Source organism: Chelmon rostratus, chromosome 4, assembly GCF_017976325.1.
Source record: "Chelmon rostratus isolate fCheRos1 chromosome 4, fCheRos1.pri, whole genome shotgun sequence".
In the NCBI taxonomy this organism is placed as follows: Eukaryota; Metazoa; Chordata; class Actinopteri; order Chaetodontiformes; family Chaetodontidae; genus Chelmon; species Chelmon rostratus.
This window is the reverse complement of record NC_055661.1, coordinates 549,044-576,565: the sequence shown is the minus strand read 5'-3', so window position 1 is coordinate 576,565 and position 27,522 is coordinate 549,044. Positions and strand designations below refer to the sequence as shown.

General features: G+C 42.2%; 1 protein-coding gene across 1 annotated transcript; it reads left to right on the top strand.

Annotated features, from left to right (window-relative positions):
• Positions 1–27,522, top strand: LOC121605904 (leucine-rich repeat-containing protein 24-like). The gene is made up of 7 exons (XM_041936019.1): positions 1–195; positions 2,501–2,587; positions 9,846–10,037; positions 10,217–10,385; positions 10,871–11,133; positions 24,681–25,259; positions 27,115–27,522. The coding sequence occupies exons 1-7, from the start codon at positions 28–30 to the stop codon at positions 27,520–27,522; spliced, it is 1,866 nt and encodes a 621-aa protein (XP_041791953.1). The 5' UTR covers positions 1–27.

The following is a 27,522-nucleotide window of genomic DNA, read 5'->3' as shown; positions in this document are numbered from 1 at the left end:
TTATCCTCAGTCCTGTCTGTTGGTGTGATGGCCGTGTTGCTGGTGCTTCTTCTCTCCGTGCTCCTTGTGTCCCTCCACGCTCCAAGTCGAGCGTCTCCTTCCTGTCCTGTAAGCTGTCGCTGCTACAGCCTTACTGTGGAGTGTGGCTCCACCGGCCTGAGAGACATTCCCAAATACGTTCCTCCATCCACACAGGTAAGTTCATTGTACTGAAAGAGGACATGCACTACAGATGTCACATAAATCTTGACTGATACAGGAATTAGCCCCAGTGACATACAGTTCATTGTAAGTCATAGTTCTTTGAAACTCTCATCATGCAAAGAAGTTGCAGCAGTCCTGCTATTTACATGAGGAATTTAATTGATAGAGACCCACTGCAGGTGATGGCTCGGAAGATGTATTCAGCTCCAATTCCTTCATGTCCACCACCACAACCACATTCCTTCTGCCAGCTGGCTGGTGAATCAGTAGTTCTGTATAAATTTAACATAATGCAGAAGAGCAAAAATAAATATAAATAGCAGCCTTGCCAATGTGTAGGTCTGGCTCGTCCATGTGCCTTTATTGTCGGGCCTGCAGACTGGGAAGGTAGAACATAATGAAGTTTTATGATGCCAGGGTACACCACTTGTGGGAGGGATGCATCAGGCCAATTACCAACGGGTTTGGGGTAATAAAGAAATGATTGGCAATGTCTAATGATGTGTAACCTACAGGCTTGAAATTGAGGATTCCTTTGGCTTTGAGTGTCTTCAGCACCTCTTTTGTCACCTCTTTTGGCCTCTAAGAGGGACCTGCAAGGCTTGCTTTATTGAGTGGATTTCTTACATCCAACAGCAACCTAAATGGGAAGCATTTGGCAGGTTAAATCTCCAGTGGATTTGCTGGGGTGTGAGCTGACCTTGAAGGTCTCCTTGAACATCTCTTGCAGTTTCCAGTCACCTCCGTAAATATTGGTCCCCTGATCTGATATCAAGTTTGAATGGCTTGCCTCTCTATGAACCATCTCAAAGCCATGAGCAAGGTGTCTGTGTCGAGACTAGAGAGGATATTGTATGCACAGCCTGGATGGTCATGCATTTGAATAATATGCCTAGAGTTTCTTACTTTTTTGCCCTATTTGTATGGAATATGGCCTAAAGCAGTCTATGCCTGTAGAGAAGAAGGCTGGCTTGTACAGACGCTACATTGTGGGATCTTGGGGCTCTGTGGTTTGTTGTGTCCTGGACAAGGTGTGGGTAAGCAGTCTAGCAGCACTTGCTGAAGGAGGGAGGTTTAGGCCTTATGGTTTTCCTGTGACTAGATCTTTGGCTGCCTCGTATAAGCAGTGGACAGCAGCAGTTATCATATGAGCAGAGTGGGCATCAGGTGTAGGAGTTGCCTATGTTCCAGAGGTAAATCTACAGAAGGCTGGCTTTCTTAGTTCCTTGCTGTGAACTGAAGTTGTCTGAAGCTAGGGGGTCTCTGGCCACTGAGGGGAACAGGAAGGAAGCAGGAAGGGTGGCCTGCAGCATCAATGGCTATCAGTAGTTATCCATTATCAGAGAATAGCTACTCCCACACGATGTCATCTGCAGGGACTCCACATAATACCGGGTGTCACCAGAATGTCCAGGTTTTAAATCTCTACCATTCTGGTGCCTATGAACACATAAGTCTGACTTCAGCCAGGTGAGTACAGTGGTAGAGTCACTCCATAACACAACCTGCTGGATTGAGAGCATGAGCTCAGTGTTGAGAAACTATGCTACCTGAACTCTTGTCAAAGCAGTACACAGCTCCAGGCACGGGATGGATCGCTGCTTCATTGTAGGCACTTTTGACTGTGCAGTGATTAATACCTTTCTAATCAATGGTTCTGAGGCACACCACAGACAGGTATGACTCAATGCAGTTTGCCATGTTAAAAATGTAGAATGTATTGCAACTATTGTAATTTCTTCATCATTCTTATAAATACAGCTAGTGGTCTTATCAGCTCCAACAGCTGTGGACCTACAGGATAGGATGACAGTTTGTCAGTGCCTAGGGCTGCAGATAGTTGCCTGTGTCTCCCTGCCTGCATCACCAGGCTGTGTGGTCTAAGATGTGTTTTTGGAATGCATACAGTGTGTGGCACAGCAGAGAAGCAAGGTGCACTCTGAACCTTTGTCCAGTATTGCTTGTGTCTCCAGAGTTTGGCCTCTGTTCCTGAATACCACTTTGCTAACCTTGAGGTGAGCGCATCTCATGTAGGGCGAGGGGGTGTCAATTATTACAAGTTTTGCAGCATATTCTCAGGTCACACTTTACTGCTCAATGATATCTATCACAATGCCAGCAGCAATTATTGTCTTAGGGCCCACATATGTTTGTGAGTGCCACTGAAATGCTTGAAGTTGGTGCAGTTATTGAGTGAGTGAGTGTTGTTAACACAATGTCTTTGAGGCGTTTCACACAACAACATGGACTAAAACTCTCTCTTTGTCCCGCTTAATCGTGCCTTCTCTCCACCCAGACCATCTTTCTCCAGGACAATGTGATTGGTCAGATCCGTCGACAGGACCTCACTCTGCTGAAGCACTTGCACTACTTGTACCTGCAGGTAATAAACACACACATACAGACATAAAACCTTCAGGATTGGGTATAAAGAACTGACTCTGAATTGGAACCATGGATTTGTTCTTTTGTTACTGATACATCAACTTGCGACTGTGAGGTAGCTCAGGAGGTAGAGCAGGTTGTCCACTTCTCACAAGGTTGGCGGTTTGATCCCTGACTTGCCAGTCTGCTTATCAAAGTATCCTTGGGCAAGATACTGAACCCCTGTGCATTGGTGTGTGAGTGTATTAATGCTTGTAAAAGCAAATGGTCTAGCTGCCATGGGTGTATGCTTGTGTTGTAAACGCTTTGAGTTTTACAACTCTAGCACTATAAAAATGTTCTAAAATTTGGACCTTCTACATCCAGTGGTCCCGGACCGCTGACCGGTACCGGTCCTTGAATCAATTGGTACGGGGCCGCAAAAGAAATAATTAATTTTTTTCCATTTTATTTATTATCTGAGTCTGAACGATTTTTTATTTTGAAAAATGACCGGATTCTCTCGGTTACATCTCGGTCACTTGAGCGCTCAAAAAGACAACACCAGGAGTCTTGCTTGAAATATGGATTTGTTGCGACAGGTGATTCCCACACACCGAGCCCCCTCTCCATAATATGCGGCGACCGGCTCTCTAATGAGGCAACGAAGCCTTCAAAACTGCTTCGCCACTGGAGACCAAGCACCCTGGATTAAAAGACAATGTTGTTGCAATGTTACGAGGAAGCTGCTAATAAAGCTGCATACTAGTACACAGTGGATTTACGTTTATTATATTTACCTGGGCCGCGCTAAAATTGTCAAGCGTTGACTGGTCCGCAGTGATGAAAGGTTGGGGACAACTGTTCTACATCACCAGTTTTATCATGTATGCATTTGTATGTGTTACAGGTGGATAAGCTTCCTGTATACAGAGGTTTTGTTGAAGTTTATGAGAATGAAGTTGTAGTATTACAAAAACATGTTTTGACTTTGAATACATATATAGATTACCAGACACTAAGACAAGTTTTTCTTACATTATGCCACTTAACACAGCCCACTCTGTGAAATATGTGTACTCATATATGTAATGTAATTAGAGAGGAAGGGCCAATGGACAGCTTCCAAAGGGATAGCTTCCAGTATACTTTGTTACCACGGTGAAATCCATAAAACAAACCTCCTGGCACCAAACAAAAGAATATCAAGCAGTTTTAACATATGGAATTTACAAATAAGGTAAGGTATTAACTTGAAGAACGGATCAGGAGTGGACAACAGTGGTCTGGTAAGCTCATTTTTTTCTAACTCTACACCGCCACATTTTTTTTCCTGTCAAGCTAGCTCTGACTCAAGTGACAAGGTCCCTCTGGTGACACTCAATGCTTTATACAACTTCTTTTTCATATATGCAATAGTCCTCTGTAACACCTAAATGACTGAATAGGTTGATTGCAAATGACTCCCAAAACAAGATAAATCATATTTGGAGAGTACGAGCGACAGTTACAAAGGTGGATTGTCATCTTTTAGGATCTTTGTCCTTGTTAATGTTGTGAAATAGTTGAAGTTTGCTTAGGTTTAGGCACCAAAACTACTTCGTCAGACAAAATTATTTGTAAGAATTCATAATAACGGGGCATCACCCTGAGATAAGATAAGATAGACTTTATTAATCCCCAGCAGGGGAAATCCGGGTATTACAGGCAGCAGGTACTAGAGAGAAAGAGACAATACAAAATACAAAAAAAAAGCTCACTATATATATGTACATTTACAGGACTATATAAAAGAATAAATATATAAAAAATGTATATTGCCACTAAGAAGTATAAGAAAAATTGCAAAAAAAACCCCCAAAAAACTACCGTATTTTCCGCACTATAAGGCGCACCGGATTATAACGTGCACCTTCAATGAATGGCCTATTTTAAAACGTTTTTCATATATAGGGCGCACCGCATCATAAGGCGCATAGAAAGTACCGTGGGGTTGCGTTATGCATCCACTAGATCAGGGGTCGGCAACCCGCGGCTCCGGCTGCTCTTTCATCCCTCTGATGCGGCTCTTGAAAATAATTAATGAGCATTTATTTAAAATGTATTTTATTTTAGTTTGTTCGTTTTGAAACAAACACCGCGCACGCTCACAGATGACAGCTTATCCTGCGTAAAGATGCAGGTGACGGCGCACAGCGCTGATGTGCAGGCTCAGGAGCAGAAATCACATTAACCACGATTAATATTTTAATTGCCTATTATTTAGCACATATTCATATTTTTTCATTGTTCAGTGAAATAGTCATTTTATTATTCAGGTTGACAGCTGACTGCACGCGCCAGTAAAAGGATGACGGCACGCAGAGAGTGGAATACCGCTGTTACTTCGGCCACGCCCCCTGACTACGATAGCCATAATTAACCAATATTGATCCATATAAAAGGCGCATCGGATTATAAGGCGCACTGTCAGTTTTTGAGAAAATTAGAGGCTTTTAGGTGCGCCTTATAGTGCGGAAAATACGGTAAATAAAAAATATATTGCTGAAAAAATTCAGTTTAAATGCAGTTTGTAATTCAGTTCAATTCAATTTTATTTATATAGCCCCAAATCACAACCAAAGTTGTCTCAGGACACTTTACATCTCGAGCAGGTACAGACCAAACTCTTTATCTACAGAGACCCAACAATTCCCTCATGAGCAAACACTTGGTGACAGTGGTGAGGGAAAACTTCCTTTGAGGAGGCAAAAACCTCGAGCAGAACCAGGCTCACCCAACAGCTTCGACCTGTTGGGTGAGAGAGAGAGACAGAGAGAGAGACAGATAGAGATATAGAGAGAGGTTCGGGGTTGGACAGAAATCACAGTTTTGACAGCTGTAATAGATTTATAGGTATACAAAGTACATATGGCATGGTATATGCCTATGTGATATATTCATGTATGTAATGTATTAACATATTAATAGAAGATAGTATATGAACATAGTACGGCACTAATGATCTAATAATAATGGTAGCATAGCTAATAACAATAAAGGTTGCAGTGGATGTCCGGCAGGTGAACTCAATAGTCCAGGTTTAGCCGCTCTCCATTCGAACCTGCGAGACGAGAAAGCACAAAGACTCCGGGGAAGAAGCCAAGTCAGTAACATGCCTTGATAGGACAGGAACACATACAGATGGAGAAGGAGAGAAGAACAGAGGTTTGCGTGTCCTTGAAAGTCCCTCTGCAGCCTAATCCTATGGCAGCATAGCTAGGGGCTGGTCCAGGGCAAGCCTGAGCCAACCCTAACTGTGAGCTTTATCAAAGAGGAAAGTTTTGAGCCTGCTCTTAAATGTGGAGAGGGTGTCTGCCTCCTGCTATTGCACAGTAATATATATATATATATATATATATATACACACACACACACACACACACACACACACACATATATATATATATATATATATATTAGGGCTGCACGATTATGGAAAAAATGATAATCACGATTATTTGGATCAAAATCACGATTTCGATTATAATCACGATTATGCAAAAGTTTTTTTTTAATTATTTTTTATTTTTTTATTGCACTTCTGTAAAAAACAATAATCAATTATCCAGTGCAGAGTGAATGTAGTTTAAGGCCACAAAACATGTACGGCTCCATGGTCCTACTTGACCATAGATCGGTCGTGGTCGCATAGAACGGGAGATCTGCTATTTCTTTTCGGATTTCCTCCCGGCATTGTTTATACAGCGCTGGCAATGCCACCTTTGAGAAGTAGTTTCTGGATGGCATCTCGTATCTTTTGTCCAGCGTTTTGATCATCTCTTTGAATGCCTCGTTGTTAACTGTGTTAATGGGAGCCATGGCTTTGGCTATATAAATGGCAACTGCTTGTGTTATTTCTTGGTGTCTTCTTGATGTTGATGCATATGGTGTTGCAAGATTAAGTGTAGCATTTATGGTTGTCTGCGCTGGGTGTTTGGGACGGATATGCGGGGGTTTGGGGACTTTTCTTTTCATACACTCGTCGTATTTTCCCAAATGATTCTTCTTTAAGTGGTTATACAGATTAGTTGTGTTCCCCTGCGGAGCGGACACAATTCGCCCACAGTCTTTACACAACACCTGCTTTTGTTCGACATCACCTTTTCTGAATCCGAAATAGCTCCATACAACAGATGTGTAGCCCTTTCGAGGAACGAGCTCAGACTCCTCACCTCCGGAAGATTGATCAACTTCTGTTCCCACTGTCTGTTCAGTCATTTTCACCAGAACTCATCTTTATTTTCACTGATTCAGAAATCGGCTCTACAATGGTCACTCTACCAATCCCTCTCGCTCTCACCACTTGAATTTGACTGGTATGATAGCACCGCGCTAGGCGGAGAGGAGCTGAGTTTAGCTTGCTTGTTGGTGGCTACTAATGCGATGCGGCGTGCTCTATGACTACGGCCGCCCCCTGGTGGCTGGTGGACAAATATACTGTTTTTCTTTATGCTGCAGTCAGAAGAGCGCCCACTTATAAAATAATACAGAAAATGACAAAAAAGGAAAAAAATCGCGATTTTGGCTTTGTATAATCGTGGCGGCCAAAATCGCGATTTTGATTAAATTTCGATTAATTGTGCAGCTCTAATATATATATATATATATATATATATATATATATATATATATATATATATATATATATGTCACAGTAGAATACCAGTATTGTAGGTAGTGTACAATGAGAGTGGAAATAAAAGTAATATTGCACAAGGTAATTTGTGCATGATAAATCACACATCAGTGCAAAAAACAGTCTGAATATGGATCCAGTGCTGCATTAAGAAATGCTGGAGCTGAACAGCTGTTGGTTTGAAGGGACCTGTGGTAGTGTTCCTTCTTGCAGAGTGGATGCAGCAGTCTGTTGCTAAAGGAGCTGATACCACAACAAATATGCACAAATAATTACAGAAAATTGCTCTTTAAATGTTCAATAGCATTTATTTTACCCTCATCAATGCTGATCAACAATCAATAATCCTTCAATTAATAAACATCTGTTGTCCAACTACAACTACTACCAAGCAGCTATAACAATAACAACTACAATAATAAACATAAAGGTAGCAAGCAAGCGTGTAAATGTATGTGAATGCCTGTGTTTGTGTATGTGTGTAGTTATGTGAGGGGAGGAGGGAGAAGGGAGAGAGAGAAGGCAAGATGGCAAACGTGACCGTGTCAGTGGCTATGTCACGCAAGGTTCAAGACTGGTCCAGCGAGTTTAAGGACTGTTGCCAAGGCTACTTAAAATACAAACATTTGATCAGGAATGATACACCTCCTACAGCAACTTGATGTGGCAGTGGAAAGGCAAGGTAGTGCAGCGCTTGTTGATTCTTATATCCTTGGTCACATCATGCCCTTGTCAGGGGTACTCCACTGTGTCTCGGTGGGTCTTGTCAAATGGAAAACTAGGATTTGAATTTAAAACCAAATATTGCACTCTGATGAGATTAGCAAGGTTTAATGGGATTTTGGCACTATTTCATTGTTCTTTATCAGTATTTAGTCTTTGCATGTGGGCCTCTCTCTGTTCATCCACATGGTAAGGTCCTAACACATATGAAAGAAAGAATTTAATAAAAATTGTTCATCCCATGCCCACCCATTATCATAAACATAACACACACACATACCCAAAGAAAGAGAGAGAGACAGACAGACAGACAGAGGAATGGAGGCACTGGTTAGCCATAGGCCTGAGAGAACAGGCTTGCTTTTAAAACATGGCACAGTTGTTGAACATCTTGTATCATCAGGCAGTTTGTTCAAGAGAGTGGACCCATTGTAACTGAATGTACCATCAACAGATTTACTTCTGATCATGGGTGTAGTTAGGTGACCAGTGTCTGATGAGGCTTGTGGAGGGTTTGCAAGCAGTGAGCAGGTCAGAGATGGATTTAGGGGTAAAATCATTAAGTGATTTGTAGACAGTGAGCAATGTTATGAATTATATTTTTTCAGAAGCCAGTGATGGGATCTAAGCATAGGAGTAATATGTCCGACATCTCTTTCTTTCCCAGTTAATAATCTTTTTGGGAAGTCCCATGAGAAAGGTGCTGGAGTATTTTATCCTAGAGGAGATGAATGTATGAAGCAGTTTTTTAGCATTTGACTAAGCCAAGGTGGATTTAACTAAATATTTTTAGGCAGTAAAATGCTGTCCTAGTTATACCTGTAATGTGGCTTGTCAAGTTGAGTTCTGAATCCAAGATAGCACCAAAAATTCAAACCTGTTCACTGAGACAGCAATGTTGGTTTGGCGTCTACCACAAGGATATCAGTGTTGTTGTTGTTTAACTGCAGAGTTTTGGTCATCCTGTGTCTTAAATTCTGTATTACCTCTTCTAGAGCATTAGAGATAGCAGTTGAAAAATTATGCATTGTGCCCACAGTGGTATAATGATGGTACGTGAAATTGTTTTTTGAAATCTCAGAGACTTTGTCTTGAAAGAATGTGGCAAATTCACAACATTTGACTAGCAAGAGAAGCTCAGCAGGATGTCCTGTTGGGTTTAGCAGTTTGTCAGAAGCGAAGAAGTTGGAAATTGTTTTAGTTGTCATCTGAGAAATGTAGGATTTAGTAGAAAGGTTGATTTCTTTGCTATAGCACTTAAAGCATTTTCGAAGGTTTTGAGGTGAATGAGCAGCTTGGTGTTCCGCCATTTGTTGGTGTCCCCTGAGATGACAATGACAAACAAAATCACATTCAATTGAAATTATGAACAAGCTGTGTAGGGGATAGAGAGGGATTGACAAACAGCAGCAACATATTCAAAAAATGAGAAAATTCCAAAAGAGATTTTAAAGCTTAAATGATCAGCATAGATGTTAGCACCTCCCCCACCCTTCCTGTTGCATCTTGCACAATGTATGAAGTCGAAGTTTTCAGGTTCCATCCGCTCTTTGTTGCTCTCTCTCATCCAGAGTTGCCTTTAAGTAGAAATCAAAATCACAGGTATCTACAGCATGTTTAGATGCACAAACAGACAAATGAGTCCCTTTCCATATTTTGCTGTGGGTGAAAAACAAATTCTAATCAAGATGGAAACAAGTCAGATTTCAATTCCAGCAGGAAATGTTCAAAACAGAAGAAACTGCACCAAAGAAGTAAAGGTGCTGATTTTTATGTAATGTAAAAGCAGTGTTGGCAGTAAACGCTACAGGTCCTGAGCCATAAACAGCAGCAAATATTTTGGTTTGGTCATCTTGTAATGTTACTCCTCTTCTAGAACAACACCATCTCAGCAGTGGAGCCTGGCTCTTTCCAGAACCAGGGTCAGTTGTTGGAGCTGGCTCTGAATGGGAACAGGATTCACCTGGTGACAGCTGATATGTTTCAGGGACTTGAACATCTCCGCATTCTTTACCTAGCGGGAAATGACATCACACGCCTACTGGACTACACCTTCCGTGGCTTACAGGTAAGGCATGTTAAAAACATATGTATGATGTCAATTTCATTTCACTTTTACAAATTGTAACAATAAACTCAATACAGAGCTAAGATTTATTATCAATTTCCTGTTCAGCACAGCACTTTTTTTCATTCCTATATGAAGCTTCATAGATGATATGTACCATTTCCTCTACATCTCTGCAGCGTCTGCAGGAGCTCCACCTGCAGCATAACAGTATAGAGATGTTAGCAGACCAGGCACTAGTTGGTTTGACTTCCCTGGCTCTACTGGACCTGAGCAGGAATAATCTTCACACCCTTGGCCCTGCATCCCTGCGACCTCTGGTTAGCCTGCAGGTGCTGCGCATCACAGGTGAGACTGGATTAGTGACATACAGTACATGTTAATTTAAAAATATTATGGATGGTCCTTGGGAAAACTTGGTTGGAGGCAACTGATTGTCATGTTTGTCTTTTTACTTTTCTTAAAACTGAACCAGGCAGGCAGAGCACTCTTGACTGAACACTGGTTGTCAAACAGAAAAAAAATATTTTATGAAATTAGTTTATTTCACATTCTTCTTGGTATAATTTGTTCCTAAGTCAATGCATTTCCCTGTCTTTCTATGGTTACGTTTAGTCAAGTCAGTGCCGTATCTTCCAGAGTTCAGTCCAAGCCATTTATAATATTCACATTCCTTATATATCTAATATATGTATACCGTATTTACACATCACAAAACATCGTCGTTCAGTGCACTGAAATGTATTTTTCCTAAAACCACCAATGGCTATGACCTTGACTGGTTCAGCATCGAACGGTTCCAACCTAACCTCCTACACTCTGCTCTGCTGTAGACAACCCATGGCGCTGTGACTGTGCTCTCCACTGGCTAAGGAGTTGGATTGATGAGGAGGGCCAGCGACTGCTCAGCTCTGCGGAACGCCGGCTGGTCTGCACCGAGCCACCGCGCCTCTCCCACCTGAGCCTTGTGGAGATCCCTCTCAATAGCCTGGTGTGTATCCCTCCTCTGGTGCAGCTGGAGCCCAGGAGGCTAGCTGTGCGCCTGGGAGAGAGCCTCAGGGTGTCCTGCCATGCCTCTGGTTACCCTCGGCCACAGGTAGGCATGAATTACACACAACTCAGCATCTAAACAATACATTAATCATCCACAACAGAGTGCAACCTCTCTGCCTGAGATGAAATACTAAATAGATCAGAATCAATATAATCTAAGTGACAGATTATATGGGTATGGCCAAGAAGGTTTTATAGTTGAGTTGAGACTCACCACTCCCTCCTAAAGTTATCTTCAATCTTCAAACATCAATCTTTGGGACCACTTTTGCCTTCATATGTGCTACTGCTGGGTTACATTTAATGGAGACTTAACAGCCCACTTCATTTCCACACTTCCATACATGATTAACCTAAACATACATGTTGCCGGCAGCAACAACCTGGGAAACATCAATGGTGTGAAGCTCGTCACAACGATGAGCAGGACCTGCTGAATTATATTTCACAGTATAATAAATAAAACTGCTTGAAGAGAAATTGGGACCATATTGTAGGCCTACATTTTATTCAGTGCCTGAAAATTATTTGATGTTGATTCATGATGACATAAAATATCTAACATAGAAATAATTACAAGAATTAAATTTAGAGTAAATATGTTTTGTTGACTAATTGAAGGATCTGCAAATGTAATAACTGCGTAGTGCACCTGTCTGAGGTGTAGTGCTTTCAGTCTGAAATTGGTCTGTGAAATTTTGCAATTGAATTTCAAAAATAAAAAGCCTTCTACAATTTTATATATGAGCTGTGTTCCCTCCAAATTCAGATAAATATTAAAAGGAAACTTTCTGCTTGTTAATGCTTGGAAGCCACATAGATTTTAACATATATACACATACATGTACAGTACAGTAACTGTTATAAAACGGTAGCCTTCAAATGTGTTAAGATGCTGATGTATGATAGAAAATGTATGTTATGTAGGCACACCCTAGTAACACATCTGATGGTGATTAGATAATAATTAAGGCGAGGGCCATTATTGTGAGGAAAAAACAATCAAGAGGCCAATCAAAACTTTAAAACAGTGACAAACTACAGCCAATAGATTTGTAATAGATATACAGAAAAAGTTAAACATCAACTCTAAATGAACATCATAAACACCTTCTAAATGCTTACCATAGGTACACTAAATTATATTCAAATCAGTTCAATTCAATTTATTGAGTGCCAAACCACAACAAACGTTTTCTCATGACAGTTTCCATATAAAGCAGGTCAAGACTAGACTCCTAAATGTACAGAGGTTGTATGGCATTCAATCGTTCGCAACTGGACCTCGTCAGTTTGTCTTAGAAGACGTTTCGCCTCTCATCCGAGCAGGCTTCATCAGTTCATGCCCACCAGACTAGATAGGACAGCTCTAGTCCAATGCAATGGTGTTAGGTTCAAGTATTTATCCCCTGAGTGAGGCCAACCCCCAAAACCAAGAATGGTATCACTCTATTGTGAGTATAAGTTATATATACATATATATATATATATATATATATATATATATATTGGACCATTCTTTGTAAACCCTAGAGATGGTTGTGCGTGAAAATCCCACCAGTTTCTGAAATACTCAGACCAGCCCGTCTGGCACCAACAACCATGCTACGTTCAAAGTCACTTAAATCACCTTTCTTCCCCATTCTGATGCTCGGTTTGAACTGCAGCAGATCGTCTTAACCATGTCTATATGCCTAAATGCATTGAGTTGCTGCCATGTGATTGGCTGATTAGAAATTTTAACGAGCAGTTGGACAGGTGTACCTAATAAAGTGGCCCAAGAGTGTAGTTCAGAGTTAGACTCTTTCTCAGCCTGCCTACAGTGCCGAAAAGAAATAGGTAGGCTGAAGAGAAACTGTCTGCCATGTAGGGTGACCAGATGTCCCGCTTTGTGCGGGACAGTCCCGCATTTTAAATACTTTTCACACGTCCCGCAAATTGAGATATTGTCCCGCATTTATTGACAGTGGCACTTGATTTTTTGAAATGCATTCTCACCGTAGGCTATAATCTGGCGCTTATCAAACAGCTGTGTGTATGTGGTTGGGAGACGGGAGAGCTGTCATCAGGGGGCGGAGTGGGCTCTGGGATGATCTGTCAATCAAGCTAGACGCAGGTGCGCGCGCCCGGTGCAACAGCATCGCTTCGGCATGCAGCAGGAGACATGGAGGAAAAAGATGAAGGCAGAACTCCTAAAAAAAGGAAATGCCGCTACAACAAAGAGTGGGAAACCATTTATTCCTCCTGGGTAAATGCAGTGCAGGGTGACTGCACCAAAGTTTTTTGTGATGTTTGTCAGAGCAAGTTTTCCGTTTCACATGGAGGTGAATATGACGTGAGACGACGCCAACAGTCCGAGACTCACAAAAAACGTGTGGCTCAAAAGAACAGTTCCCACTCCATGAATACGTTCCTGCTGAAGCCCAAACAAGACTCCAACACAGATAAGGTGACAGCAGCTGAACTAACGAGCGGAGCGTCTATATATGTATATGTCAGATTTTATTTATTTATCTATTGTTTTATGTAGGGCCAAATCTTTTACCTTGTGGCACCTTTATCACCACAGGGTGGCATTGCACAGTAAATAACAGGTTAATACATAATTTAAAATGCATTTGGTGTAGGTCTAATTAGTCTGTTATTCTGAACTGCATGAGTGAGGTGAACTCCTTACAGCATTTTTTTTTTCAGATTGTTGGATTTGATTTGTTGAGCCTATAGGCAAATGGAGCCTTCTTCAGTAGCCTACATCTTGTACTTGAAAATGTGATTTATTATTGTTCAGAACAAACACTTTAATGTTGTGGTGTTTGGGGTTGAGCTAAGGTTTTGTTGTTATCTTACATGAACCTGGGAAAGTTGCATTAAAATAAAATATCAAATACTTGAGCAGAATACCGGTAGATTTTAAAAAATTAATTATTGAAGACAACCACGACATCTTGGTGTCCCATATTGTCCCACTCAGATGTAGTCCCTGTCCCACATGTGGTAAATTGGGATCTGGTCACCCTACTGCCATGGCATTGCGGAGGGCCAGGCTAAATAAAATTCTTCCATGCCATGCCATTTCCTTTCAAGTTGGGGGGGTGGGTATACCACGGAGCTAATCTTCTTTGCTTTGTTATCATCTTTTTTAGAAGGGAAATACAGTCGAGTGTCGTGTGCAGTAAGTCTGCGCACTATCAACAAGATGGCCAATTTGGGGGGGACTTTTGCTAGCTTAGGAGTCCTCTATTATATTGAGACATTGAATTAAATGCCAGTGGATTCACTTCTGTCAATTTAGCTACAGCACTTTCAGATACACATCTTAGTTAAGCTTACTTCCTGCTCTCTGACAGAGCAAACACTTTTGCTGCTTGCTCTCTGCTTTGCTTGCATTCTTTTGCTGATACCCTTTTTTTCTGAAAGAAAACTGGATCAGAAAGTGGATCCCGAATATGTGTAAAACACAGACACTTACCGTATTTTCCACACTATAAGGCGCACCTAAAAGCCTTTAATTTTCTCAAAAACTGACAGTGCGCCTTATAATCTGATGCGCCTTTTATATGGATCAATATTGGTTAATTATGGCTATCGTAGTCAGGGGGCGTGGCCGAAGTAACAGCGGTAAATGTGTAAAGGGCATTCCACTCTCTGCGTGCCATCATCCTTTTACTAGCAGTCAGCTGTCAACCTGAATAATAAAATGACTACTTCACTGAACTAATGTGATTTCTGCTCCTGAACCTCAGCGGACAGGGTCTGCCCCTCAGCGCTGTGTGCCATCACCTGCATCTTTACGCAGGATCGTAAGCTGTCATCTGTGAGCGCGTGCGTTGTTTGTTTCAAAACGAACAAACCAAAATAAAATACATTTTAAATAAATGCTCATTAATTATTTTCAGGAGCTGCATCAGAGGGATGAAAGAGCTAAGAGTTTTGTCTGTGACAAAACCTGGCATCAGGACAGAAGCAACATGGCATGGAGTGTGAGTGACGGACTTATAGAATTTGAAAGGAAGGATTGCAACAATTCTGCATCAAATACATGCGAATGTGACTTTTATGCACAGGATTAATTCAGCTGTGGAGCATTTTGCTCAAATGTGGCTGATGCGTTGCCCTGGATGAGTCCTAACGCCACTGGATTAGCTGGAGAGGCTCCCAAACCAGCCTGCCCTGTGATGATCCATCTTATTGGCACAAACACCGGTGAAAAAGTAAAAGCATCCACTCCGGCTAGGACTTGGGCCAACTTCGTCTATTGCAAAGGCTAATCCAGCAAGAAATTAAATAAGACGGCACCAAAACTCACTTGACCACCTGAACTTTTGCAAAACAGGTTTCACTGACTCTGAAGTACAGAAGTTGTGATAATACTAACTATGTTGAGGGCAGGGTCAGGAGAAACATTGCCATCTCCCCATCTGATAAACCGAGAGCCAGAATTAATACTGGTAATCCCACATCTGAAAAATCCAATGCCATTCTGATTGGGAGTAATGACAAAGACTGAACAGTAATGAAACATCTTTCACAGAATTAAAAGAACTGTTGCCAGTTATCCTCTCTACACATCCAAGTGACAGGAAGATGATCATTCATATTGCATCTTTTAACATTCTGCGAGGGAAAACTGGCTCTGAGGTCCTGAAAGAAGACTTTTGCCTGTTACGAGAGACACTGAATGAGTGTCAGTCACAACATATATTCATATCAGACTCGAGGCAATCACGTCAGCATGGTAAGCTATCAATAGTTAACAAATAAATCGTTTCAGCTTGCTGTGTTATGCAGATCAACAATACTCACAAGCAGTGAGTGAGAAATACCATCAGGAAACACACAGTTAAGCTCCAAGGTCACTTATCATAATAATCTTGCCTTTTTTTTTTTTAAATGATTAAAACAAGTGTTTGTTTGTTTTCATTAATCTGTTGTCACCTTCACGCAGTGTTCTCTGGTCTGACTGTCAAACCAGAAGTGGGAGAGTCCAAAGTTCATTTATAGAGGGGGAATCCAGAATGCACCATATGTAAGCCAGTCCAGATTTTTTTGCCATGGTTTTCCTAGTGACATGTCCTTTTTGGGCCTTAAATAGGTATGCAATCATTATATTTCTGTGTCAGGATAGATTTTATTTGTAAATATTGCATGTGGTGGTTGATTTGAATTAATGGTGGTTTGTCCCACAAGAGGGGCTTCCAGTATAAAGCCACGGTATAGGCTCTTTGTGATGGCATAGAGTCCTATAGTCAGTGGCCTAATTTGAAGAGTTTTTTAGACTGCCGGGATTGAACCACCTACCTTCTGATAGGGGGACGACGACTCTACCTCGTGAGCCCCAACAGCATTTGGTTGGTGACAGCAATGAAACAAGCACCAGGTGAAGATTTTTGAGTCCACGTCTTCTCCTTCCAGCACTGGCCGAATCCCACAGTAACATTTTGGACTTAGTAATACTTTCTGTCAAACCCCGAACCTCTCTATCTATCTCTCTCTCTCTCTCTCTCTCTCTCACCCACCCAAAGCAGATGGCTGCTCACTCACTACCCGTTTGGGCCTGCCAAGTCTATCCAACTTTCTCCTCCACCAGCGGATCCAACTCGCCACCAGGTGGTGATCAGTTGACTGCTCAGCCCCTCTCTTCACCCGAGTGTCCAAGACATACGGCCAAAGGTCAGATGACACGACCACAAAGTCGATCATTGACCTCCGGCCTAGAGTGTCCTGGTGTCACGTGCACTGATGGATACTCTTATGCTTGAACATGTTGTTCGTTATGGACAAACTGTGACTAGCACAGAAGTCCAATAACAGAACACTGCTCGGGTTCAGATGGGGGAGGCCGTTCCTCCCAATCATGCCCCTCCAGGTAACACTGTCGCTGGAGGTGAGCCCGACTATCTCTAGCCAGTACCGCTTGACCATCTGCACTAGGTGCGGCGACATTCCATGTCCCCATTGCCAGATTCCGAGTCCAGGGATTAGGCCACGACTGCCACCCAAATCCCACCGCATCGGCCCCTTCTGATCCCTCGTGTGGGTGATGGGCATACTTGACGGTGGGCCCATGTAGCTCCTTCTGGCTATGCCTGACTGAGCGCCTGGTGGCCGGGCTGAGAACAGTTTCAGTGCTGTGGTTTGATCTAAAGCTTTAAAATTCCTCCAGGATGTTTTTTCTTTTAAGACAGGAGTTAATTTGCACTAAAATTCACTCTGTTTTACTGTGTAACAGTTGGATTCATATTTGTGTATGTATAGTCAAAACAAAGTGCCACAGTTCTAATGGGACTGCGATAAGGACTTTGTTACCTATCCAAGAGAGAAACAACACAATGAGCAGAGCATCTTCACAGGGAACACAACCATATAAATTCTTCACATCCAGGGAACCCAGAATTCTATTCTGATTAAAAGCACAGTAAGTCAAACTAGAAAATTCCCCCTGGGAAATTTTGAAAGGGACACGGGGTGCGTTCGAGCCGACAAAATTATCTACGTTTTAAAGTTTGAATGAAGTCTCTAGGACAAAGTATGGCCGAGCAGCGGACAATTGAAAAAGGCTGAAATTTGAGGAAATTTCCCCATTCATTTCTTATGGGAAATTTATCGCAGTTGTTTGCGTCTTACGTCGGCCTTCGATGGTCATAGCTCGAAAACCGTAAGAGATATCAAAATGTGCCGAGGGTCATTTGGAGCCGACAAAATTATCTACGTTTTAAAGTTTGAATGAAGTCTCTAGGAGAAACTATGGCGAAGCAGCGGACAATTGAAAAAGGCTGCAATTTGAGAAAACGGCAGATATCAGAGGTAGTCAGTCCCTGATTAATGAATTGCTCTCAGCTGTGTTTCTGTGGCTTTCTCCTTGTCTGTCTCTGTTGATCACCTCAGCTGTCTGTGTCTGCTTCTCTCCTCTGCTTCATGTCTCTGTTAACATGAATTAATGAACTGAATCAATAAACATGAATGGAGCTAATGCTAACGGAGCTAACAGAGCTAACACTAACGGAGCGAACAGCTAACGGTGCGAATAGAGCTAACGGTGCTAACGCTAACAGAGCTAACTGTGCTAACAGAGCTAATAGAGCTAACGGCGTTAACAAGGGGGCGGGGGGATGGGGTTTTCATTATGCATTTGTCTGTGTGTGTGTGTGTTTGTGTATCTGTCATTGTGTGTGACTGCGTATGTGTGTGTCTTCGTCTGTTTGTGTGTGTGTGTCTGCTTGAACTACACAAGCAGCCCAACCAGCTCCTACATGGAGATGTGTCTGGTATATGTGTGTCTGAATGTGTGTGTGTGTGTGTGCGTGTGTGCGTGTGTAACTTCTGCCCCACCTGCTGATAATTACCTCTGCACCTCTCCCACTGTTTACCTGTTCCTGTTCAGTTTTGACGTGCTTGTTTTTAATCACTTTTTAGCTGTTGGTTAGCCCTTTTTGTGTGTGCATTTGTGTGACTACTGTCTGAAACTCTTTGGCAAAGTGCTTTCTGAAGCTGAGTTTAACTGTTTGTTGGACAGAGATTGTTTTCAAACAATGCCCTTGTTTTGACTGAGCTCGTTAAGATAATCATTCTCAGGCTTGTTGTCCTGCAGATGTGTGTGCGTGGGTTATTGACCGGTGTGTGTGTAAATGACAGTTGCAACTGTTAAACTCTTCCCTTGAAAAGCGTCTTTTTCGCTGTCGGTTTCTTCCGAACAACTTGCGATTGTGTCAAAACCGTAGCTGCTATCAAAAAACCGATTACATTGTGAGATGCGGACAAGTCTGGGCCAGATGTACGTGTGTTTTATGTCCAGATATTCTTTAGAAAAATGACAAAATGGTCGACTTAAAAAGACTCTGCGACTCAGAGAACAGGAGTTTGTATTGTATGCAGTGAGATTTGGGTTCGGCGAACCTCCTGAACTAAATCCTCTGGTGAGAGAACCGTACCTCGTATCAGAGTGTACTATAGATCATCGGACTCCCGAGAACTTCCTGAGTCCGAATATCATCTCGTTTTATTCCTGAGACAACAACTTTTCGTTTTATGGCGATGTAAAGACAGGAGGCATTTATGCTTTTCTCACAAAACAGCTCTGAATTTTAACATGGGACTTAATGGGAGAGCAGGGGGGAGCTGGCTGCACAAAAAGCCTCACTATTTAAATTCAGTAAGTCTCTCGGCTTTTTCGAGGACATCACACGAAAGAGGACAAGTTTGTCTACAAAAGATCCCAAAATTATGTGTCTCCTATTCACCGTTTGTATTTTACGGCAATTTTAGAAACACATTTCAGGCGATTTCTCACCGGCTGTCTCACTCTAACTTTTGAATTTATCCACTCTAGGGGGAGAAATTCTGAGCATTTTTGTGAGAAACTTGATGGTCTTCAGATGGTCGTAGCTCGAAAACCGTAAGAGATATCAAAAAATGTGCCGGTATTAATTTTGAGCTGACAAATTTATCTACGTTTTAAACTTTGAATGAAGTCTCTAGGACAAAGTATGGCCGAGCTGCGGACAATTGAAAAAGGCTGAAATTTGAGGAAATTTCCCCATTCATTTCTTATGGGAAATTTATCGCAGTTGTTCGCGTCTTACGTCGGCCTTCGATGGTCATAGCTCGAAAACCGTAAGATTTATCAAAATGTGCCAAGGGTCATTTGGAGCCGACAAAATTATCTACGTTTTAAAGTTTGAATGACGTCTCTAGGAGAAAGTATGGCAGAGCAGCGGACAATTGAAAAAGGCTGAAATTTGAGGACGTCCCCATTCATTTCTTATGGGAAATTTATCGCAGTTTTTCGCGTCTTACGACGCGAAAAACTGCGATAAATTTGAGAAAAGTAATAGCACACCGATCCCGAACAAACCGCACGTTTTGATATATAATTTGCGAGGGTTTTCTCAAAGCTGCGGGGCGAGTTTAGGGACAAAAATTTGGAGGATGATGAAAAATAATAATAATAACTAGAAAATTCCCCCTGGGAAATTTTGAAAGGGACACGGGGTGCGTTCGAGCCGACAAAATTATCTACGTTTTAAAGTTTGAATGAAGTCTCTAGGACAAAGTATGGCCGAGCAGCGGACAATTGAAAAAGGCTGAAATTTGAGGAAATTTCCCCATTCATTTCTTATGGGAAATTTATCGCAGTTGTTTGCGTCTTACGTCGGCCTTCGATGGTCATAGCTCGAAAACCGTAAGAGATATCAAAATGTGCCGAGGGTCATTTTGAGCCGACAAAATTATCTACGTTTTAAAGTTTGAATGAAGTCTCTAGGAGAAACTATGGCGAAGCAGCGGACAATTGAAAAAGGCTGCAATTTGAGAAAACAGCAGATATCAGAGGTGGTCAGTCCCTGATTAATGAACTGGTCCCAGCTGTGTTTCTGTGGCTTTCTCCTTGTCTGTCTCTGTTGATCACCTCAGCTGTCTGTGTCTGCTTCTCTCCTCTGCTTCATGTCTCTGTTAACATGAATTAATGAACTGAATCAATAAACATGAATGGAGCTAATGCTAACGGAGCTAACAGAGCTAACACTAACGGAGCTAACAGCGCGAATACAGCTAACAGCTCTAACGCTAACAGAGCTAACTGTGCTAACAGAGCTAATAGAGCTAACGGCGTTAACAAGGGGGCGGGGGGATGGGGTTTTCATTATGCATTTGTCTGTGTGTGTGTGTTTATGTATCTGTCATTGTGTGTGACTGCGTATGTGTGTGTCTTCGTCTGTTTGTGTGTGTGTGTCTGCTTGAACTACACAAGCAGCCCAACCAGCTCCTACATGGAGATGTGTCTGGTATATGTGTGTCTGAATGTGTGTGTGTGTGTGTGTTTGTTTGTGTGCGTGTGTAACTTCTGCCCCACCTGCTGATAATTACCTCTCTACCTCTCCCACTTTTTACCTGTTCCTGTTCAGTTTTGACGTGCTTGTTTTTAATCACTTTTTAGCTGTTGGTTAGCCCTGCTTGTGTGTGCGTTTGTGTGACTACTGTCTCAACCTTTTTGGCAAAGCGCTTGGTGAAGCTGAGTTTAACTGTTTGTTGGACGGAGATTGTTTTCAAACAATGCCCTTGTTTTGACTGAGCTTGTTAAGATAATCATTCTCAGGCTGGTTGTCCTGCAGATGTGTGTGCGTGGGTTATTGACCGGTGTGTGTGTAAATGACAGTTACACCTGTTAACTGAAAAGCGGCTTTTTCGCTGTCGGTTTCTTCCGAACAACTTGCGATTGTGTCAAAACCGTAGCTGCTATCAAAAAAACGATTACACTGTGAGATGCGGACAAGTCTGGGCCAGATGTACGTGTGTTTTATGTCCAGATATTCTTTAGAAAAATGACAAAATGGTCGACTTAAAAAGACTCTGCGACTCAGAGAACAGGAGTTTGTATTGTATGCAGTGAGATTTGGGTTCGGCGAACCTCCTGAACTAAATCCTCTGGTGAGAGAACCGTACCTCGTATCAGAGTGTACTATAGATCATCGGACTCCCGAGAACTTCCTGAGTCCGACCATCTCCTCGTTTTATTCCTGACACAACAACTTTTCGTTTTATGGCGATCTAAAGACAGGAGGCATTTCTGCTTTGCTCACAAAACAGCTCTGAATTTTAACATGGGACTTAATGGGAGAACAGGAGGGCGCTGGCTGCACAAAACGTCTCACTATTTAAATTCAGTAAGTCTCTCGGCTTTTTCGAGGACATCACACGAAAGAGGACAAGTTTGTCTACAAAAGATCCCAAAATTATGCGTGTAGAGTGTAATTTGTGGCCGTAGCGACGAGAAAAAGAGAAGATTTTCAGATCGTTTTTAGACTCTGTGCCACTCTAGCACGCACTCTAGCACGAACATTCCGCGCAATACACACCCATTATAATCTCAAAATTTCCCGCCAAACGATCACTGTCATTGAACAGTGACTGATCAAAAACTATAGGACCAATCAAAATGTGGATGAACACACCAATAGACCAGACTTGGGTCTACATTTTAAAGTTGAAATGAAGTCTCTCGGTGAATGTATGCCTGAGCTACAGATGTTTGAAAAACTCCAATTTCAATCTTGTTTTTTTCGCCCGTCCCATTCATTTCTTATGGGAAATTTATCGCAGTTTTTCGCGTCTTACGACGCGAAAAACTGCGATAAATTTGAGAAAAGTAATAGCACACCGATCCCGAACAATACGCACGTTTTGATATATAATTTGCGAGGGTTTTCTCAAAGCTGCGGGGCGAGTTTGAGGACGAAAACTTGGAGGAAGATGAAAAATAATAAGAAGAAGAAGAAGAAGAAGAAGAAGAAACGCGCGGGATAGTAATAAGTGACTCGGGGCTACGCCCCGAGTCACTGGCTCCTGCAGCTATGAAATAGCTGTAGGAGCCAGTGACTCGGGACGTTGCCCCGTGTCCCTAATAAGAAGAAGAAGAAGAAGAAACGCGCGGGATAGTAATAAGTGACTCGGGGCTACGCCCCGAGTCACTGGCTCCTGCAGCTATTTCATAGCTGTAGGAGCCAGTGACTCGGGACGTTGCCCCGTGTCCCTAATAAGAAGAAGAAACGCGCGGGATAGTAATAAGTGACTCGGGGCTATGCCCGGGATAGTAATAAGTAATAAGTGTAATAAGTGACTCGGGGCTATGCCCCGAGTCACTGGCTCCTGCAGCAGAGCTGCAGGAGCCAGTGCCTCGGAGCGTGCCCCGTGTCCCTAATAAGAAGAAACGCGCGGGATAGTAATAAGTGACTCGGGGCTACGCCCCGAGTCACTGGCTCCTGCAGCTATTTCATAGCTGTAGGAGCCAGTGCCTCGGAGCGTGCCCCGTGTCCCTAATAAGAAGAAACGCGCGGGATAGTAATAAGTGACTCGGGGCTACGCCCCGAGTCACTGGCTCCTGCAGCTATGAAATAGCTGTAGGAGCCAGTGACTCGGGACGTTGCCCCGTGTCCCTAATAATAAGAAACGCGCGGGATAGTAATAAGTAATAAGTGCCCCGTGTCCCTAATAAGAAGAAGAAGAAGAAACGCGCGGGATAGTAATAAGTGACTCGGGACGTTGCCCCGTGTCCCTAATAATCACTTACATTTAAGTACATCCTTTGTCTCTCCAAGATGGGAGGGGAAATCATTAAAAAACAAATCAACATACTTTGATAATGGTTCAATGACAGAGCCTCTTCCTGACTGGCCTGAGATGGGGTTCTGTGTGATGTTTGTGGATTTTGGGGAATGCTATAAGTAATGGGGGTGACTGGGTGCTGGGTAGTCAGGTAGGCATGCTCCTTTTTTGTGATCCAGTTTGATTGAATTGCAGCTTTCAGTAAATTGTCAGTTTCAGATTTAAATTCATTCTTTGTCACTGGCCTCATATTAACTATATACAAACCTTTAACTACATACATACATACCTACACAATACATGCATTGGAGCACATTAAGTTATGTTGTACCAACCTTTGGAGCTCTGGGCATGGGCCCATTGGTTCAGTTCCTCTTTGATATTCTGTTTTTAATTTCAGTTATCTTCTGCCCTCGGTTAGTGTAACTACGAACCTAGACAGCGAGCTAAACATCTAAATGGTTCCAGCAATAAAAGGACACGTTGTTGTCGTCTTTGTGTTTACTGAAGACCATTTCTAAATTTGTGAAACTGTAACATACAGAACAAAAAAAAACAAACATAAGTGCTCTTGCGTACGTAACTCATAACTGTGATAAACATCACGCATCACTTGTACAGCACACTCTTATGCTACTGTCAGCTGATGGCTAACAATGTTAACTCGCTTTAATAAAGCACCAATACATAGAAAATACGACACTGTAAATCCCAAAATAATGCCAAACACAATATAACACTTCATTGATCCACATAGACTTACAGATTATGATTTGCCAAGGCTTCCAAACAACAAATGATGCGAGCAATGGCTCGACAAGTTTATACGTCCTGTGCTGAATTCAGTGTAGCGCCTGGAGTTATTTAGCTGCTACTTACGACCCTTGGCCACTAGGTGAAACTGTTATTATACATGTAAACTGTAATAGTACTTTAGGGGTAGGGTTTAATAAGTTTACACTTCTTCCTACTCCCTTTCGCTCATGTAATCTGATATCAGCATGCACTGAAGAAGGTGATTTTTTTTCTCTTTCTTTTCCTTTTTATTATTATTACTTTTGTCTGTTTGCTCTGTCTTTCCTTGTTTTTTTACATGTTCAAAATAAAGGAATCAATCAATCAATCAATCAATCATGTTCACACATATAACCAGAAACGCAATTAATGCCACAATAATGGTGAGAGTGACATTTATTGGCAAAAAAGAAAAAATAAAACAACAAAATAGATCCCATTTCACTGCATTATAACAGATGCACTGTTTTTACTTCTGAATGAGGGGCAGAACAAGTTAACCTTGAGCTTTGAAAAAATATTTCAGTTTTCTTTATTTTAATGAACAAAAGATAAGTAGATATGTAACAGTAAAACCATGGTGGACTGTTCAATTCATGTTGATAGCAGTTGTTTACATGAGTCAGATTTTTATTTTTTTGTATGATGATAACCCTCTTAACAAGACCACTGATCATGAAACACTGATTATCTTTGCAGGTGACCTGGAGGAAGGCATCCCAGGGTAAAGTGGTGCTTTCCCCCAGAGGCCTGGTTCAGGAGCTAGGCACTGGAGGAGGTACAGCAAGCAGACCAGAGGAGCCTTCAGAGGAAGGCAGAGTCAGTCTGCAGAAGACTGAAGGCGAGCGCTTTGACCCTGACACTGGCAGTGGAATGCTGTTTCTCAGTAACGTGACTGTGGCTCATGCGGGTTTCTATGAATGTGAAGCTTGGAATGCAGGGGGTGTGGCCAGGGTGACCTTTCAGCTTGCCATCAATTCATCCACTTCCTCCTCCTCCTCCTCTTCCTCCTCCATCTGGGCATCGTGGTCCCAGGTGTCCTCACCATACTCCCCTGCCTGGCCCCGGCTAAGGAGCCATGGTCCTGCTTTGGGCTCAGATGTGAGCCGGGAGCCCCTGTATGCTGTGGGCAGCATGGCCTTCAGTGCTCTGGGAGCTGCCACTCAGACTGCCATCGCTGTGGGCATCTCCCTACTGGCTCTGACTGCGCTCCTGCTGGTTGCCATGATCTACAGCCGACATTATCAACGAGACAAGGAAGCTGATGGAGCTGAGAAGGTGTGTGTCTGTTTGTCTGTATAAGAGTAAATAGCACATTTTTAAAGTTAGCAACAAAAACTCTTTTAATGTCAAACCTGATAACTAAGAGAAACTGCTTAGGGTCAATATATTTTAGGAACAACACAGAATTTGACATACATAACGAGCAATTGTTTTCTGACACATTATTACATGCATGGACCCACAAGTCCTTGAGTGAGGCACAACCAGGAGCCCTAGCATTGAAGACCTGGGAAGCAATTTTGTTAGGACTTTTAAGCCCTTACACATGGTGGTGTTAGGTTTGGCTACGTGTGTTTACTGTGTCTGTCAGTGTGCGGTTGTGTCACAAAGGCCCATGTACTGCATTGGCTGTACCTGTCCACACCTCCATCTCATCTGAGCACACCCACCTTCTCTCCTGTATTTAAACCCCCAACCCAGTATTCAAATCGTCTGTTGCAAAGAGTGGGAACAGTCGACTCTAAATTCTAGAAGCTTGTTTGCAAAGTTGCTCGCCCGCATTGCTAATTCTCTTGTTTCTCACCTGCCTCAGGTTGATACCCAGCCTTGCTTTGGATTTTTGTGTGAATTCTTCGGTTGTGAGTACTAACACTGGATTCTTTGCCCACCTGCCCGTTCTCTGCTCAAGACAACTGTTGGATCATCTGAATCGTCTATTACACATTTCAAGATTGGAAAATTGCTTAATTGAAAACATTGTCCATTTAAAACCTCACTGTCTCAGTGTCTGTGTGCAGCATTTTTGGTTCTGGCTTGGAAAAAACATGACAGGTGGAGCCAAATTGTGTATGGGCTTAGAAGTACTAACAATTTTTTTTCTTTTATTGTATTTAACTGCAGTAAATTATTAGACATCCAAGCAATGAGCTCATTTTGTCCAAATTTGAAAATTTGGATGGATGGACAAATACATAAAGCTGAATATCATCAGCAAACCAGAGCCAACCTCATAGATAATGTGTGGGAGCATGTAAAATGGAAAGAAAACTATATGTTTTTTTAGCTCTCATTGTACTTACACGATACACATACACATACAACTTAAATAAGGATTAGAAAGCTAGCATAAATAAAGTAAGTAAAAATAAATATATACTTATTATACACAGGCAAGTACAGTACTGCGTGTACTGCGTACAAGAATGTTGACATGTATGGATGTATGCATAGTGAAATAAGTTACTTTATGAACATATAGTACATACAACCCCAATTCCAAAAAAGTTGAGATGCTGTGTAAAACATAAATAAAACAGAATGTGATAACGTGATAATCCTTTTTGATAAATAGTGATTTGAAAACAATATAAACAATATATTCAATGTTTTACCTCATCAGCGTTGCTGATTTTTGTTAACATATGCTTATTCTGAATTGGATGCAACACATTTCAAACAGGTTGGGTAGGGGCAGCACAAGACTGGGAAAGTTTGGTAAACAGGTAAACAAGTTAATTGGTAACACGTAATAGTATCATGATTGGGTATGAAAGCAGCATTTTCGAAAGGCTCATACATATATCCTTGATACAATGTTTGACAAAGTGGTGAGTCTCACCCCATCCTTGCTTGTAAAACAACATGGGCTCAGGAACACTGCATAAAAATGCATCCCAGCCTTTTTGGAATTGGAGTTGTATTACATAAACTGATAACTTACAAAACTCTTCATGGATTAGCACCTTCTTACCTGGCAGGATCAATTTTTTCTAATGTCTGACCCCCTCTGAAAATGTGTGCCATTCGGTACAGTTGTAAAATATTAAAACCTCAAATTTTGCAATTATTTTTCATATGTTATTCATATTGGTGTACGTCAGTAGTGATGAACGTGATTTTTAACCTACAGGAGGAAAGCATTCTGTATGTGAATGACTACTCTGACGGCCCCACCACCTTTGCCCAGCTGGAGGAGTACCGTGACGAACGTGGCCATGAGATGTATGTCCTCAACAGGGCCAAGCCAGTGCTGCCTCCTGCTCCACCCACAGCTGTCTCTACTACTAACCTGGGTTGCCCCGCTCCATCTGACACGTCTAGCCACACCCTCTCCTCAGGGCCCACCCAGATGAGTCCTACTCTGGCTCCCAACAAACAGCAGCAACAACAGCAAGAGGGCGATATACGGACCATGAGGAGAATGGCAGGAGAGGGAGGGGAGGCCGAGCCTGTGATCACATCAGAGGCTGAAGGGATGTTTCTTAATCACACAGGCCTATTCATGGACTCTCAGATTGCCTATGAGATCCACTGCTGA

Excerpts from the sequence above, each read along its gene's own strand:
- LOC121605904 (XM_041936019.1), top strand. The coding sequence starts at position 28 with ATGGCCGTGTTGCTGGTGCTTCTTCTCTCCGTGCTCCTTGTGTCCCTC. Across the intron at positions 10,038-10,216 it reads ACACCTTCCGTGGCTTACAG|CGTCTGCAGGAGCTCCACCT; the intron begins GTAAGGCATGTT and ends ACATCTCTGCAG. Across the intron at positions 11,134-24,680 it reads CTGGTTACCCTCGGCCACAG|GTGACCTGGAGGAAGGCATC; the intron begins GTAGGCATGAAT and ends TTATCTTTGCAG.